General features: G+C 43.5%; 2 protein-coding genes across 5 annotated transcripts; one reads left to right on the top strand and one right to left on the bottom strand.

Moving 5' to 3' along the window:
- Nucleotides 1–2,266: 2,266 nt before the first annotated feature.
- On the top strand, nucleotides 2,267–16,605 carry LOC139550152 (zinc finger protein 436-like). 2 transcript variants are annotated; one of them, XM_071360829.1, is made up of 6 exons: nucleotides 2,267–2,916; nucleotides 13,299–13,334; nucleotides 13,594–13,627; nucleotides 14,015–14,072; nucleotides 14,232–14,433; nucleotides 14,558–16,605. In XM_071360829.1, the coding sequence occupies exons 1-6, from the start codon at nucleotides 2,563–2,565 to the stop codon at nucleotides 15,665–15,667; spliced, it is 1,794 nt and encodes a 597-aa protein (XP_071216930.1). In that variant the 5' UTR covers nucleotides 2,267–2,562; the 3' UTR covers nucleotides 15,668–16,605. The 2 variants fall into 2 exon arrangements, with proteins under 2 accessions (XP_071216930.1, XP_071216931.1); XM_071360830.1 differs by lacking the exon at nucleotides 2,267–2,916 and adding an exon at nucleotides 7,949–8,305.
- Nucleotides 3,930–6,889, bottom strand: LOC139550154 (putative nuclease HARBI1). 3 transcript variants are annotated; one of them, XM_071360832.1, is made up of 6 exons: nucleotides 6,652–6,889; nucleotides 5,960–6,561; nucleotides 5,192–5,880; nucleotides 5,007–5,122; nucleotides 4,799–4,910; nucleotides 3,930–4,704 (listed from the first exon to the last, which is right to left on the bottom strand). In XM_071360832.1, the coding sequence occupies exons 3-6, from the start codon at nucleotides 5,661–5,663 to the stop codon at nucleotides 4,334–4,336; spliced, it is 1,071 nt and encodes a 356-aa protein (XP_071216933.1). In that variant the 5' UTR covers nucleotides 5,664–5,880; nucleotides 5,960–6,561; nucleotides 6,652–6,889; the 3' UTR covers nucleotides 3,930–4,333. The 3 variants fall into 3 exon arrangements, with proteins under 3 accessions (XP_071216933.1, XP_071216932.1, XP_071216934.1); XM_071360831.1 differs by lacking the exon at nucleotides 6,652–6,889 and having other exon boundaries at nucleotides 5,192–5,746; nucleotides 5,845–5,880; nucleotides 5,960–6,285; XM_071360833.1 differs by lacking the exon at nucleotides 6,652–6,889 and having other exon boundaries at nucleotides 5,960–6,607.
- Nucleotides 16,606–17,175: the final 570 nt, after the last annotated feature.

The raw sequence follows: 17,175 nt of genomic DNA, 5'->3' as shown, positions 1-17,175 counted from the left end.
GGTGTATTTGTCTGTAATAAAGCCCTTTTGTAGGGAATAACTCATTCTGATTGGCTGGGCCTGGCTACCCGGTGGGTGGGCCTATGTGAAATCCATAGATTAGAGCCTAATGAATGTATTTCAATTGACTGATTTCCTTATATGAACTGTAACTCATCAAAATCGTTGAAATTGTTACATGTTGCATTTTATATTTTTCTTCAGTGTATAAATGTGAAGCATCGTGTTGGCGTTTCCACTCGCTACCAAATATGGTGAAGCCCACGGGCCGGCAGTGGGAGATGATGGATTTTTCTCATCGATGCAACATTTGATCTCAATATAGTTTTTCCAAACTAGAATCTTTTACGAACAGAGTGGACTAAGTTTTGTAGACTTTGCCTTTTGTTCTTTAGAAGGAATGCAAGGTCGAATTTAAGGTGTTCCCTAACAGAAATATGCAAATACATGCTGGAACGTGCCTATAGGATCTCGCTAGTTCGTGTTTGGCTCTGCCCACCTCCTTGCTTGTTTTGCCCACTATGATTCATTTGCTCGCATTGGAAACGACAGGCTGTGGTCTATCTTGGGTTACATATAAACAAAATCTTTGGTATGACACTGGGTCCTATTAGAAGAGTCTGAGGATTCCAAATCACACCCCTTTATTGGAGACAACTTCTATAGAATGAACAGTACAGAAGCAAATAGCTGTATAGTGATATAACTTCAGTTTTAAATGGTACAGAAGCAAACAAGTAGATCAACCAAATGTATTTTATAAAGCTCTTTACAGTGCTCTACAGATACTCAAGCAATTGAGATGCAGAAATACAGTGGCTAGAAAAACTCCCCAGAAGACAGGAACCTAAGAAAGATTCGAGAGGAACCAGCCTCGGAGGGGTGGCAAAGTCCTCTTCTGGCTGTGCCTTGGGGAAACTTTGAGTACATGTGGCCATTAAGTCAAGATGGTTATTCAAGATGTTCATAGATTACCAGCAAGATCAAGCAATAACCACAGTGGATATAGAGGGTGGAACAGTTCAACACCTCAGGAGTCGGTGTCAGTTGGCTTTTCAGAGAGAGAACACCTCAGGAGTTGGTGTCAGTTGGCTTTTCAGAGAGAGAACACCTCAGGAGTCGGTGTCAGTTGGCTTTTCAGAGAGAGAACACCTCAGGAGTCGGTGTCAGTTGGCTTTTCAGAGAGAGAACACCTCAGGAGTCGGTGTCAGTTGGCTTTTCAGAGAGAGAACACCTCAGGAGTCGGTGTCAGTTGGCTTTTCAGAGAGAGAACACCTCAGGAGTCGGTGTCAGTTGGCTTTTCAGAGAGAGAACACCTCAGGAGTCGGTGTCAGTTGGCTTTTCAGAGAGAGAAGACCTCAGGAGTCCGTGTCAGTTGGCTTTTCAGAGAGAGAACACCTCAGGAGTCCGTGTCAGTTGGCTTTTCAGAGAGGACTGTGCCACCACAGCAGCAATATTTGTTGACCTGTTGCCACTAAAAAGGACGACCAGTGGAGCACAAAAACCATTGTACATACAACCTATATTTATCTGTTTATTTTCCCTTTCATACTTTAACTATGTTACAACACTGTACATAGACAATATAACATTTGAAATGTCTGTATTATTTTAAAACTTTGAGTAATGTTTACTGCTCATTTCTAATAGCTTATTTCCCTTCTGTTTATTGTCTATTCCACTTGCTTTGGCAATGTAAACATATATTTCCCATGCCAATAAAGCCCGTAGAGAGAGAGAAAGAAAAAGAGAGACAAAGATAGAGGATCAGCAGTACAACTGGGGGGACTGGTGACAGAGTTGGGCTCAGGCATTCCGGGAGGGGAGAGAAAGAGAAGAATTAGAGAGAGCATGCCTAAGATCACACAGTACACCAGGTAGGCCAGACTGACCCTAGCCCCCAGGCCAGGGACATTCAACTTGAAAGACAATTTTCACCGCAGCTTTTTCACTGTATATGACCATTAATATGTTATTAACATATTGTAATGAAACAGCAGGGAGCAGGTCTCGAACCCTCGACGTTCTAGCCCGAAGTCCAGCGCGCTATCGACGGCAGAGTCGATATCCGCGCTTATAAACCCAGAGTCTTTACAATATAATATGGGCTCCCGAATGTGCAGCGGTCTAAGGAACTGCATCTCGGTGCTAGAGGCGTCACTACAGTCCCTGGTTTGAATCCAGGCTGTATCACATCCGGCCGTGATTGGGAGTCCCATAAGGCAGCGCACAATTGGCCCAGCGTCGTCTGGGTTTGACCGTCATTGTAAATAAGAATTTGTTGTTAACTGATTTGCCTAGTTGAATAGGGCACACGCAATAAGACCGTTTCTGCATCTCACCTGTAGAACGGGACATCTACATTTACTGGTCGTAAACTAGGTCGAAAAAATATATATAGGCATAAGGTTAGCAGTGTGGTTAAGGTAAAACATCTAATTTTATTAGAAATAGAATTGGGCGGGGTTTACTACTTTGTGGCTGTGGTAACAACCAAGTGGATCCAGTTCACAATTATCGATCAACAGCTTTTATTTTAGTCGACAACTGTAAAGTTTAGTCATGGTGTGGTGCTCAGTACCTGGATGTGGGAACTACAAGCAAGCACAGGCTGCTGGGGTAACGTTTCATCGGTTACCTGTCAGAGATATTACTCGTAGTCGACAGTGGCTGGCGGCAATAAAGAACGCAGCCTATGATGTGAATACTGCACTGGATAAATATCCAAATGTCCGTGTTTGTAGCCAGCACTTTCAGCCAGAGCATTTCGAAACGGACCTGAAGTCTCAACTGATGGGGTTGCCAGGTCGTCGCACGTTGAAAAGTGAAGCTATTCCATCGATTTTCCCCTTCCCTTCAAAGAGGAAGGCATCCGATCAGCCAACATCAGCGCAGCAGAAAAGAAGTCGAGCTGAGGTAACTACAGTAACTATCGAACAGTTGTTTATCTAGTTAAACCAAAATCTAGCTCTTTTTCACAATACGCTGGCAAATCATTCCATCGCAAACCAACGTAATTAGTTAGCTGTTACCCGACGACGTGATTTGTAACTTTGCAAGCTAACGTAAACTACGTTAAGTTACAGAGTCGCTGTGTTGTCGCGCGTCAACCAGGCTACTCTGCTCCAGCCTTGCAGGTTTGTCACTACACTAGTTACCACAGCCACAAAGTCTACATTGTTTATTGGTCTTAATTTAAGGTCAGGGGCCTGTTGCACAAAACTAGGATAAGGGATTAAGCCAGGATATCTTGGTGATCCTGGCTCAATTGATCCGTAATCCGGTTGCACTAAAGATGGATAGGGGGCAGGAGGATATGTTATGGTATAAATTACCATGGAGATTTATTCTGTGGAGCTAGCCTGCTCCAGACCAGGCTAAATTCCAGGATCTATTTAATCTCATCCCTAATGTCAGTCAGCAGTCACCACAAATGGAAACCAATAGTTATTTCACTGCTCACTATACATTGTTATCACATATAACTACACCCACTGTTATTATTTAAACGTTTGTGATCATTAATTTCAATGATTTTGGATAAAAAATGATTTTTAGATGATGTTGCTATCATTAGATAATTTACAGTTTCCCATAGACTATAAGGCTATATATAAAATGATAGAATATTAGGGCCACAGAGGGGAAAAAAACACAAGTCATAATATTGTAACCAGTTGTTTTAAAGGAGGACAGTTGTTAAAATGACAGATGTGGGGCATTTTGTGAAATTGTACTTCAGTATGGTTTCATAAACAAAGACATGCTGATGTGCCAGAATATTAAGTATCACATTGTCATAAGTATCAAAACTGTAAAAACAATATGTAGCTTTTCTGCAGAAAGAACCAGCCTCATAAATTTATGACTTTATCCTTTTTCTTCAGTGTGGCCCTAGTACTCTGTCATATAAACAAATACACATTCCATATGAATATAAAAACACAATGTGTAACATTATGTTCCTTTATTGAATAAGGACAAAACAAAGCAGGTAAACCATCAGCTCCTTTCGAAACTGAAGTCACAGTGACTCTACAAGATGGAAAGCACAGAATCCAAGCATATTATACAAAATGATACATACACATTCAAAGGTCTGTATATAACACACCCTGCATGTCTGCACACTAAAATAAATGCAGGACAAATCCATACACATCAACTGAACAGACAAATGAATGGATGCAGTAGCCTCCCTGCAGCCTTGTATTACACACAGTATACCGCACAAACATCATAAGAGGCCAAATTCGTCAAAAAACGAACCCAAAAAAACCCAAATTCCTCTGCCACCGCAGGACATATTTAACCAAAATTGAAAGCACACATACTAACTAAAATAATTCAACACATATTGGTCCCTCAGCAGCCGACCACTGTCGTCATCAGGGAAGATTGCCGGATTGTCCCAGTCCATGGCTGGTGGCACTCTGGGGGCCCTCTCCTTCCTCAGGCAGGCCACATTGTGGAGGACAGCACAAGCCACAGTAATATCACATGCCCTAACAGGGCTGACCCTTAATTTGTGAAGGCAGTGAAAGCGTGCCTTCAGGAGGCCAAAGGTCATTTCAACTCTGGCCCTGGTCCTGGCATGGGCATGGTTGTAGGCCTGCTGTGCTTCCTGGGGGTCTGTGAAAGGTGTCAGGAGAAAAGGCTGGCAGCCATACCCCCTGTCTCCCAGCAACACACCAGAGAATTCACCTGTCAACACAAAATCTCATCATTACTACCTCATAAACACAGTGATATTCTTGACACAGCCATGATGGTTATAAATAGGGGTTGTGTGGCTTACCTTGTGATAGGCACTGATAGATTTCAGAGGCCCGAAAGATTCTGGAGTCATGGACTGAGCCAGGCCATTTTGCCACAACATTGCTGATCACACAGTCAGCATTGCAGACCATCTGAAATCATAAGATGAGGAATATTACACCAATCAATGCACATCACTGGCAATGCAGAGTGTTCGTCAATGGACAATATCAAAAAGTTATGTTCACCTGAACATTAATGCTGTGAAAGGATTTCCTATTCACAAAATCAGCCTCATGGGCACCTGAGGGGGCTTTTATCCTTATGTGTGTGCAGTCCACTGCACCAATGACATTGGGGAAACCTGTCACACAAAGTAATGAGTATCCTACTATGTGTTAACAGTTGTCCTGTAATTTGTAGATCCTCTTACCTGCAATCCTATAGAACTCCTCTTTGATGTCACAGAGTCTTCTGTGGCCAGGGAAGGAGATGAAGACATCTGCTAATGCTTTGATAGCCAGACACACACTCCTTATTGTGCGGCAAATTGTGGCCTTGTTCAGCTGTTCTGCATCCCCCACTGAGTACAGGAAGGCTCCACTAGCAAAAAAGCGCAAGGCCACACAAACCATTTGCTCCACACTCAGTGCATGGCTCCGTGCAGTGCGGTGCTTAATCCTGGGACCCAGTAGTCTGCATAGATACCTGATGCCATCTGCAGAAAACCTGTATCTTTCATATAGATGGTCATCAGGGAAGGCCAGTGGGTCCAACCGGTCCCTGAAGACCCTTTCTCGCCTGAAGGCTCTCCTCAGCACAAGTGCTTCTTCATCCACCACATCTCGCACGAATGGGCATGCCATTGTCAGAGCAGAAAGGAACACACAATTTTGGGCCTTCATATAGGCTAGTGGCCACACCTGGTGCTGGGGGGGTGGGCAAAAGAGGGCGATGCCTTATAACGATGACTTGGTTGTACTGATTGCTGGGAAAATAAAAAAAACCTTAGAAAGATGCCACCGTCCTGTGTGCTCACAATAAGAGCTCATATGTCATGGCTCACTTGACTTTACGAGAATATACCTAATTTTTATTTTGAGCTGTGTCATCTTCTTGGAGCTGGGGGAGGAAAGAAAAATAATGATTAATACATTTGTGTTACAGTTAGCATACAGTGTACATTGAAGGCATATCTCACCTCCCTCTCAAGTTTTTTTATTTCAAGGTCCAGTTTCCTAATTGTCCTCTTTTTTATTTCGGACTCCAGTGCAAGATTTTCCATCTTTTTCTTCTTGTACTGAATGTCTATGTCTGCCAGTTCTATTTGGCGCCGGAGGTGGTTGCCATACAACTTTCTGATAGCTTGTGAGCTCTGTGAACACAATACAATTAGCGCAGCTGGAATTTGGCAGGATGTGGTGTCCTTTTATTAATACGCACTATGTTGCCAGGCTGGTTTTCCCACTGTATAGCATCTGGGTCCTGTAAAAGAAATTAGATTTTTTGATTTTGATGAGGACTCCTCACCATTGTAGAGTAAATAGTACTTTCACAGTCTTAACATGATACCTCATGCCTTCTGGAATCCAGAGAGATGGCCTCCTCCTCATCATCGTCTCCATCATGTGCTGTTGCTGCTGCACTGGGGCCTTCACCCTATCACATTTAATCGGATTCATATTGAAGCTAGTAGACAAGACATGCCAGGCCTACAGTATGCCTTTGATGGAGTACTCACTGGATCAGCATCGTCTGGTGCTTGTGCTGGTGGCTCTTACAGGAACACAGTGCTGCCAGACACTGCAAGGCAATAGGTAAACCAAAGTCAGACAGTCCAAATTGATTCAATATGAATGTGGTTGTATCCCATGTAGAGATGGAAGGACATACCTTGAATGAAGCGGGTGGCATCTTGGGAGGAACCTATGCTCGTCTCTTTCCCCCCAGGGATCCCCTCTAAGACGGGCCTGCCTTTATTTAGCTCCAAGGCCATGTCCTCTGCTGGGGTAAGGTCAGCCTTTGGTGACCCACCACCCGTGCCTTGTCTGTGGGTATTCTTTTTCACTGCTAAAACAGTACAGACAATGTGTGAGCAGGCACCTTCTGGGTACAATATATGCTTGTGCTTTGTTAAATATTAGTCAGGGACCATACCATTCTGCAGAATGTTCTTGCATTTGATTTTGACCTGCTGCCATGTCCGTTTTGGCCCGTTCATGTTTAATCTACACACACACACACACACACACACACACACACACACACACACACACACATTTAATGGAGTCACACTGCAAAAAATTACTTGGTATTTTTGTCTTGTTTTCAGTAAAAATATCAGAAAATGTATCATGGCTTTATACAGTGTGATGGAGTTACTTTACACAATTTCACTCATATCTGCAGTGCATTTCAATTAAAAATTTAACCGTTTCATAATTACAGTACAACTGCATTTTTGGAGATGTGAATTAAATATTTGAATTGTAATTGTGATGTTTCAGCGGAGCGGTGAGTGTGTAATTGTGCACTACTTACGCATTCAGGCGGTCTGCAATACTTTGCCACGCTTTTTCTCTTTGCTTTATCACTGTGGCGGTGTTGCCTTTCTTCTTAATTATATCTTTTACCTCCTCGTATGCCTCCATGAGGATTTGTGCTTCCGACGGGGAAAAGTACGCGGCTCTAGTTGCCATGGTAAATCAGTTAATCTGTGATCTGTGGCGGGGTCTATTTGAGTGAGCCGTGAGCGCGCACCTATCCAGGATTGGTTTCACCTGGCTTAATGAATCCGTGTCTGCTCATCCTGGCTTGGTCTTTGTGCAACCAATTAAGCCTGGACGCACATGTTTTGGCTTCATTGAGCTCAGCTGAGTCATTTATCCCGGATGTCTTAATTCTACTTTTGTGCAACAGGCCCCAGGCATAAGGTTAGCAGTGTGGTTAAAGTTAGGTTTAACAACAGATTTTAAGAAGATATATTTTAGAAATGGGCGGGGTTTATTGATTTTGGGGTTGTGATATCTAGTGACGACCGAAAATTAGGGGACATGACCCGGAAGTAAAGTGGAAATGGCGTTTACGTGGGCTAGTCCAAAAACTCGCTCGCCAAGCAGTTACGAACAACGCGTTGAGAAGTCAAACCTGTAATCTCATAATTTCTCTAGACTATATTGTTGTCGTCGTCATGCCCGTGTGGTGTTCTGTACCGTACTGTGCTAATTACAAACAAGCGCAAAAAGAAGGAGTAATCTTTCACAGTTTACCTACCGGAGATATACCCCGATGCCGTAAATGGCTCGCGGCTATCAAGAACAATATTTACAATGTCAACACACCAGTGGCTAAGTATCAAAACATCCGCGTCTGTAGTCAACATTTTCGTCCAGAAGATTATTTGAGGGATTATCAATCTGAATTGATGGGGAAGCCAAATCGACGGCAGCTAAAAAGGGACGCGATACCATCGGTGTTTTCCTTCACAACAAAACGGAAGACATCCGATCAACCAACACCAGCACAGAAGAAAATATCTCGATTAGAGGTAACCTAGCCTACCTAGACTAAGATACCTAGTTACAGCTAACACCGTAGTCCTGTATTTAATGTATCGGCCAAATCAACTGAGAGTTTGCTGAAATTAGTATATTTTCCACCCTCTCTGATCAGAAATTGTAAACTTGTTCAGTCTCCCGAGAGTCAGACGTTACTTCAGACGGTATTCCCTGCAACGTTTCAGCCATGAAATCCTGGAGATCCAACCTTTTAGCTGCTTTCAGAAGGATTTCCAGTTTCTTAGATTTTTTGTTGTTGTTACTTTGAACTGTACATCTTAATCACCTGTGCAATAAACAACAAAATCAACCTTCTTTACGATTAGTGTTTCAGGATCTCTCAACTGACTGACAACCACATCCTGTTGGGCATCCACTGACATAGCTTTATCATCTCTACTCGTTGCGTTGACAATTTTTACTGCCTCTGTAACGGATGTGAAATGGCTAGCTAGTTAGCGGGTACGCGCTACTAGCATTTCAATCAGTTACGTCACTTGCTCTGAGACTTAAGTAGGGTTTCCCCTTGCACTGCAAGGGCCGCGGCTTTTGTGGAGCGATGGGTAACGACGCTTCGTGGGTGTCAGTTGTTGATGTGTGCAGAGGGTCCCTGGTTCGCGCCCGTGTCGGGGCGAGGGGACGGTACTAAAGTTATACTGTTACACCTCTGCATAGGACACCTTCTCAATTTTTACTGCCTCTGCATAGGACACCTCAATCTTTACTGCCTCTGCATAGGACACCTTCTCAATTTTTACTGCCTCTGCATAGGACACCTCAATCTTTACTGCCTCTGCATAGGACACCTTCTCAATTTTTACTGCCTCTGCATAGGACACCTTCGACAGCCCTGATCCATCCTACTTTGACCTCCTTCACCCTAACAAGCCACTCAGAGAACTCTGGAATGTGATTCCCATCACAATTAGAACACCGTCCATCCTCAGAATCTTCAACAATGATATTCCGTTTGCAAACACTTGACACGTGGTCAAACTTTTTACATTTATGACATTGAAGTAGCTTTTGTACATAATCTCCCACCGTATATTTCATATATCCCAGCTTTACAAGGGTCGGGAGAACTTCTTCATCAAACATCAATAATAAAGAAAGGCTTTCCTCCTGTCCATTCACAGTGCGGGTTAAGTGACGTGAATCAACTATTCCTGGCATGTTCATCTTAATCCATAAAGCCTCGATCTCCATCGAGACGCCACATATGACACCATTTATCCGTGACCTATTCCAATAATCATAGCGTTCCACTTCATGCGTCGATAATTTGAAAATCAACATCCTACCAATCCTGATCACTCTGACTCCACTTCTCCCAATGCATCCTTCACCATCTTTGTGACCTCAGACGGGTTTCCCCCCCCAAAAAACATCCTTGCTCATGAATCGCACTCCAACAAGGAATGAGGCGTTATTATAGTGAGGCTTGGTTTATAACTGTAGCCATTCTTCGATGTTTCAGTGTTCCACTCATTTCCTCTATCTTTACTCGCGCCAACAGAAACAAGCCTTTGCTTCTGCTTCCGCCATTGCTCTCATAACCCGAAACTCCTCCTTCCAATGAATGAACTCAACCCCTATCATCAAGTCAATGGACGTGTTGAAGCGTATCACTTTTTGTCAAGACGTTGGTCACCGCCTTTCAAACTGTGTTGCATTATGGGTATAAAAATTGTCCGGCTTGAGACAACATGTCGACTTTGTGACCTTTACAACAACCATGTGACCAAAGGTCATGAACTTTCGACAGAAGTCGACTTGAAATGTTTTGCAGATGCTCCTCGCCAACTGCAATGTGAAGTCGGAACCAAAGCATTGTGGGAGACAACTTTCTGGGTTTTATTTGGAAGCAAAAGGCACTACATACTCAAATGGTTGATGTCGCCACCTATCATTGGTTACTATTAATGCATGTTGACTGTTCTGGATGGATTACTATTTAGAGTTTAAATACATATTGATCCTTACGATCGAATTATGTAGGCCTACATATGATCCACATTTCTAACATAAATAAATGAAATATCCTGCTTGCGGTAATATATCTGTGTTACTGTAATGTTGTCCAATGTTATTGCCCATAATTGGTTTCGCCTGTAATATTGTTGTAACCAAACAAATTCAAATGTGTTGATTGAATATTAAGTATCAATCAAATGTAATACATATTGTAGGCTACACATGGGTTATTGTAGGGCAGGGTTCTCCAATTGGCGCCTGCGGGTGATTTTATTTGGTCCCTCAAGTTTTCTAAGCAAATTTATATATATATATATATACAGTTGAAGTCGGAAGTTTATATACACTTACGTTGGAGTCATTAAAACTAGTTTTTCAACCACTCCACAAATTTCTTGTTAACAAACTATAGTTTTGGCAAGTCGGTTAGGACATCTACTTTGCGCAGACACAAGTAATTTTTCCAACAATTGTTTACAGACAGATTATTTCACTTATAATTCACTGTATCAAAATTCCAGTGGGTCAGAAGTTTACATACACTAAGTTGACTGTGCCTTTAAACAGCTTGGACAATTCCAGAAAATGATGTCATGGCTTTAGAAGCTTCTGATAGGCTAATTGACATCATTTGAGTCAATTGGAGGTGTACCTGTGGATGTATTTCAAGCCTACCTTCAAACTCAGTGCCTCTTTGCTTGACATCATGGGAAAATCAAAATAAATCAGCCAAGACCTCAGGAAAAAAAATTGTGGACCTCCACAAGTCTGGTTCATCCGTGGGAGCAATTTCCAAACGCCTGACGGTACCACGTTCATCTATCCAAACAATAGTACGCAAGTATAAACACCATGGGACCACATGCAGCTCAAGAAGGAGACGCGTTCTGTCTCCTAGAGATGAACGTACTTTGGTGCGAAAAGTGCAAAGCGATCCCAGAACAACTGCAAAGGACCTTGTGAAGATGCTGGAGGAAACGGGTGCAAAAGTATCTATATCCACAGTAAAACGAGTCCTATATCGACATGACCTGAAAGGCCGCTCAGCAAGGAAGAAGCAACTGCTCCAAAACCGCCATAAAAAAGCCAGCCTACGGTTTGCAACTGCACATGGGGACACGGCTGTCCCCATAGTTGGTGATTTCTGTACAGTGTTTTGTCCTTCGTATGATAAGTTTACAATTGGCTCATTCATCCCCCTCCTCTCCCCTGTAACTATTCCCCAGGTCGTTGCTGCAAATGAGAACGTGTTCTCAGTCAACTTACCTGGTAAAATAACGGTAAAATAATCAAATAAAATAAAAAAATAAAAAAAAAATATATTCTGTTCTTCACATGCTTACTGAGAAAAGCAACATGAAGGTTGAGAATTAAATAAACACACTGCAGGCTATAGTGACGCTAACATGCAATCAATTACAATACAGTAAGAATCTGTCACAGTTCCATGTTGCACAATCACACATAATAATGAGGACGTTACAAGGGATGAAGTAAAGGCAACAACAGAGCATGTCTAATATGCTGCAAAACACCTATATGTTCTCAATCTAGTAGCCAATAAACTCACTACCTCGTTATATTTTGAGAAAACCATCACAAAAATATGAAACCAGTGTTGTGGATGTTAGAAAGAGCTTGGGCTGGTAACTCATTTCCTCATCAGTATATTCATTCCTTGCAACATGGTGATCACGTTCAGCTTCGTGTAGAAGAGGAATTTCGATAGCATCAACTTCATCGGAAATAACAAAGACAAATGCCATTGTCGTGTTTTTTGGGAAATTGCAGATTTCCGACTTGCTGCCGGTGCGTATATACCTACCCCAACTTTATGTGTCGGACTTCTGTTTACAGTCGGCTTCTTTCACCTTACCACTCAAACGTGCCCAGTCAGTCTACTGTTTTGTGTCTGTGTGTGTGTCAAATCCGTCTGGATTGATCAAGTGGTCACAGTTACTCTTGCCAGCCTATCAGGGCCCGGTTTCCCAAAAGCATCTTAAGGCTAAGTTCATCGTTAGAACCTTCGTCGGAGCATCGTTAACTCTCCGAGCTGTTTCGCAAAACCATTGTTTTTAATCGTTGCACTTGAAAACACTTGTAAGCTAACATGCTGACCACACCTCCCGCGTCGCAAAATGAATGTACACGTTATTCAATCATTGCACCTACACTGCTCGTGCGCGTAGAACTTGGTTCTATTTGTGACCCTTGATGTGCTGCAAGTCCCACCTTTAGGAGCATATACCCACTTGGGTGATTGAAAGATGAACTGAGGTCCAGACTCCAGTCCAGTTGGTGGTGGTAATGCACCTTAAAGTTGGTTTCCAACCGCCATATATAAAGTCCAAAGAAGAAACCTGAAGGAGGAGAGATTACTAGAAACTAACTTGGTTACCGTGGATTAATTGTCGGAGTAGAGGACCTTGTGCATTTCAGGTAAAATAACAGCCCAATGTTTATATCCCAGGACAAATTAGCTAGCAACAGCAAGCTAGCTAGCTAAATTGCCATAAATGTTTAGTGCTTTTCGACCTGTCCCCAAATTAATATAGCTGGTTCAGAGTTCGTTTTGATATTTCAACCTGCGTGTCCTGATCGCGTCTGGTGTGGGTGGTCAAAATCAAAATACGGGCGAGCGGTGTGCGTCGTTTTGCCTTCCCGCGTCACTTTATACACAGAAGATCTCCGCTAAACAGAATCACATGGTTTGATCCGTCTCTATGTGACCACCAATAACTTCAGAACAAAGTTAACTACAAATTCAAAACTTGCCAATGTCTTTGCAATTGATACAAACAATTTATAAAAAGGTGCTTCAAATGAGAACCGAGATGACTGCATTAAAATATAAAACAGTATGTTATATACCTATTTCAATCATATTGGAAACATTTTTAATGTTCAATCAATTGAGTGCTATTTTGTTACATGTATGCTACCGTCTGTAATTTGTCTCAATATATTTCATGATGTGTAGCCTAACATTTTGTATTTTCTTTACAGTATCTGAAGAGTATTGAAGCTCTCATCACACCAGAGGTGAGTCGGTGCAATTTCAACCACTACATTTTTTTTTACAGTTTAATATAACTAGCCCTACCTCATCACTGTAGAGACTGATGAATGGTGCCATCCCTGGTTGAAGGTCATGTTGAACGCGTTCCAAATGCCACCCTATATAGGGCAATACTTTTGATCAGAACCCTATGGGCACTATATAAAGGGTTCCATGTGAGATATTGACATGTTTACTGGGATGTCTTTACAATGAAAAGTGATCACAGATGTATCTATACAGGTGGCTCCAATATTGCCTGGAAGGAAGAACAAAGGTCAGTATAAAGTGACTCGGCGTTGTCCACCTTCTTGTCAGTGGTAAACAGCACTCACGTTTCCGTCATGTTTTTTCTGTCTTGTATATATTTTTGCTAATATCTTTGAATAGTTAACTAAATGATTTCTGCGTTGTACTGGTCACCGTTTTGTCTTGTTTTTGGATTTTACCTGTCTTCCTTCCTTGGATCTTATCTCACTTCATATTTTTCTAAAATATCAACACTGGTCTATTGTACAGGCATCTTTTTCATTCCACTTCAAGAAATGGTGGTAAATTGTCCATGATGATTCCACTTAGTTTTCCAATTAGACTGTAACAATGAAGACAGGTAGAATTTCTGTCTCATAGAATGTCATTGATGTTCCAATGTGAATGTTCACAGGTGTTCTGACCCGTCCCCGTGTCCAAGATTCTGGAACCAGCATTGACATTACACCTGAGTACGTTCAAATAATCCCACCACCTCTTTGTTATCAGTACTTAACAATCCTACAGCCCAGATGTATTTGGTCTTTGACTGTCCATTTTTGAAGTGTTTAGAGATTGTAAGATTGTGGTACGGTTTTAAAACCCCTCTGTTGCTTCCCCTCCATCCACAGGAGTGCAGATGTGTGTGTGAACAGAGTCTGTCTGCTGCAGCTCTTCCTGCTCTGCGAGAGGTGTGGCTGCGACTGTGATGCCAGGATCCAGGATGAACTGGGTTGCTTCTCTGTCGTTCAGACGTGCCCGTTCTGCAGTCACCACAGGAAATGGATGAGCCAGCCCTCTTTTGCCCAGGAAACCTGTGGATTGAATGAAGAGGTGGGAATGCACAGGATACAATATAGTGTACACAATGAAATACAAACTCTGCACACAACATTCTTAACAAGATTCTGACATGCCTGTAATCCAAAATAATTATATTTTGTTTTCCTTTCCTAAGGCGGTTGGAGAGACATTGTCCCAGCCATGTGAAGATAGAGACCCAGACCAAGAGAACATTTGCTTGACTATGGAAATCACTGAGGAGTTGTGTGAACATGATTCTCAGTCCTCGGACGAGGAGAGTGAGGAGGACGAAAAGCCCAAGAAACGGAATAAGCAGGAGAGATCAGATGAGACCGAGTGGGAGCCGTCTGATGAGGAAGACATTGTAATGGACTCTGATTCTTCTGAGGATTTGGAAACGGCAGGTTCCTCTGGTCTAACAGAAAAGGCCGACGTTGATAATTCTCAGAGCGGAATAGAGAAAGATGAGAGACTTGTGGAGTGGTGTACTGACTGTGGAGCCGAGCCCGTACTCGCCTGCACCACACAGCGCCATAAGAAGCTGTACGCCTGTGGTGTGTGTGTGAGTGAGGTCCAACAAGCTGTTGGATTTGACCGATTCTACATGCAGTTCGAGGACCCGGACAGCTTCAAGGAACATGTACGACGGGAACACAACACACAACCTCATCGGTTGCTCTGTACAGACTGCGGCATCTTTCCTCACAAGAAGGACCATCGGTGTGAGCACAAGATCAAGAAATTCCGCTGTGTAGACTGTGGTAAGCGCTGTAGGACTGAAACGGGTATCAAGATTCACAGGCACCTCCACCACCCCGACCATGTTTTCCCATGTAAGTTCTGCCTGCAGCCATTCAAAACCAGGTCAGACAAACTGACACATGAGGAGAGCCATCAGGATGAGAACTCTCCCTACCAGTGCTCAGAATGCTCCGAAAAATGTGATGACCTAATGGCAAGGAACAGCCACCTACGAACCCACAGCAACCTGAATAGAAACATCTGCCACACTTGTTACAAAGAATTTTCTAACAAAAACCATCTGGAGAGGCACGTGATTATTCACACGAGGCAGAAGCCCCACATGTGCCAGGTCTGCCAACAGTCCTTCAACCAAGCGAGCCACCTCAAGTCCCACATGCGCCTCCACACAGGGGAGAGGCCCTTCAAGTGCCAGCAGTGTGAGAAGTGCTTCAATCACAATGTCAGTCTGAAGAACCACATCCAACGCTATCATGGCCCTGAGAAGAGTAACACAGGCTGAGGAAGAGGAGAGTATCACAGGCTGAGGAAGAGGAGAATAACACAGGCTGAGGGAGAGGAGAGTAACACAGGCTGAGGGAGAGGAGAGTAACACAGGCTGAGGGAGAGGAGAGTAACACAGGCTGAGGGAGAGGAGAGTAACACAGGCTGAGGGAGAGGAGGCTACCACAGGCTGAGGGAGAGGAGGCCACCACAGGCTGAGGGAGAGGAGGCCACCACAGGCTGAGGGAGAGGAGGCCCCCACAGGCTGAGGGAGAGGAGGCCCCCACAGGCTGAGGGAGAGGAGGCCCCCACAGGCTGAGGGAGAGGAGGCCCCCACAGGCTGAGGGAGAGGAGGCCCCCACAGGCTGAGGGAGAGGAGGCCCCCACAGGCTGAGGGAGAGGAGGCCCCCACAGGCTGAGGGAGAGGAGGCCCCCACAGGCTGAGGGAGAGCAGGCCCCCACAGGCTGAGGGAGAGCAGGCCCCCACAGGCTGAGGGAGAGCAGGCCCCCACAGGCTGAGGGAGAGCAGGCCCCCACAGGCTGAGGGAGAGCAGGCCCCCACAGGCTGAGGGAGAGCAGGCCCCCACAGGCTGAGGGAGAGGAGGCCCCCACAGGCTGAGGGAGAGGAGGAGGTAAGGTGAGGCCCAGAGGGACATCTAGAACCGCTGGGGCAAGAAATGTAGCTCTAGAAGACTTATATTGATCACACCAGTGTTGTGTTCATAGGGCGTACCGTAGCAAAACATTTTTCAACAGGAAATGAAAATGAGCTATTTACTACTACTAGTTTGTGTTGATGTTATATAACATGCATTGATTACTTTCTACATATTTTAATCATTTGGAATTCCAGTTGTTTTAATAGTTGTTGAAATATATTAGAAAATAGTTTTCTTATATTTTTATAGAGGATTTTTGTATTTGCTGTCATGATGATTAAAGTTCCATTTTGAAATACTGCCTTTATAGATTTTCGTGCAACTTTTAAGATTTGAAGTCAATGTAATTTTCAAGCTCAATATAATATCCAACTATGTCACTGATTCATAGTCCGCTCAGTTCTGTGACGTGAACAGAATTGTTCAACAGAGTGGTTAACTGTACAGTTCATTATGCACGTGCTTCACATACGAATGCAGAAATGTATTTATTATGGATCCCCATTAGTTCCTGCCAAGGCAGCAGCTACTCTTCTTGGGGTTTATTATGGATCCCCATTAGTTCCTGCCAAGGCAGCAGCTACTCTTCCTGGGGTTTATTATGGATCCCCATTAGTTCCTGCCAAGGCAGCAGCTACTCTTTCTGGGGTCCAGCAACATTAAGGCAGTTATACAATTTTAAAAACATTACAACACATTCACAGATTTCACAACACACTGTGTTGGGCCCCTACTCTACCACATATCTACAGCACAAAATCCATGTGTACGTGTGTGTATAGTGCATATGTTATTGTGTGTGTGTATGCATGTGTCTGTGCCTATGTTTGTTGCTTCACAGTCCCTGCTGTTCAATAAGGTGTATTTT

Source organism: Salvelinus alpinus, chromosome 23, assembly GCF_045679555.1.
Source record: "Salvelinus alpinus chromosome 23, SLU_Salpinus.1, whole genome shotgun sequence".
Taxonomy (NCBI): domain Eukaryota; kingdom Metazoa; phylum Chordata; class Actinopteri; order Salmoniformes; family Salmonidae; genus Salvelinus; species Salvelinus alpinus.
This window is presented reverse-complemented; position numbering and strand designations above follow the sequence as displayed.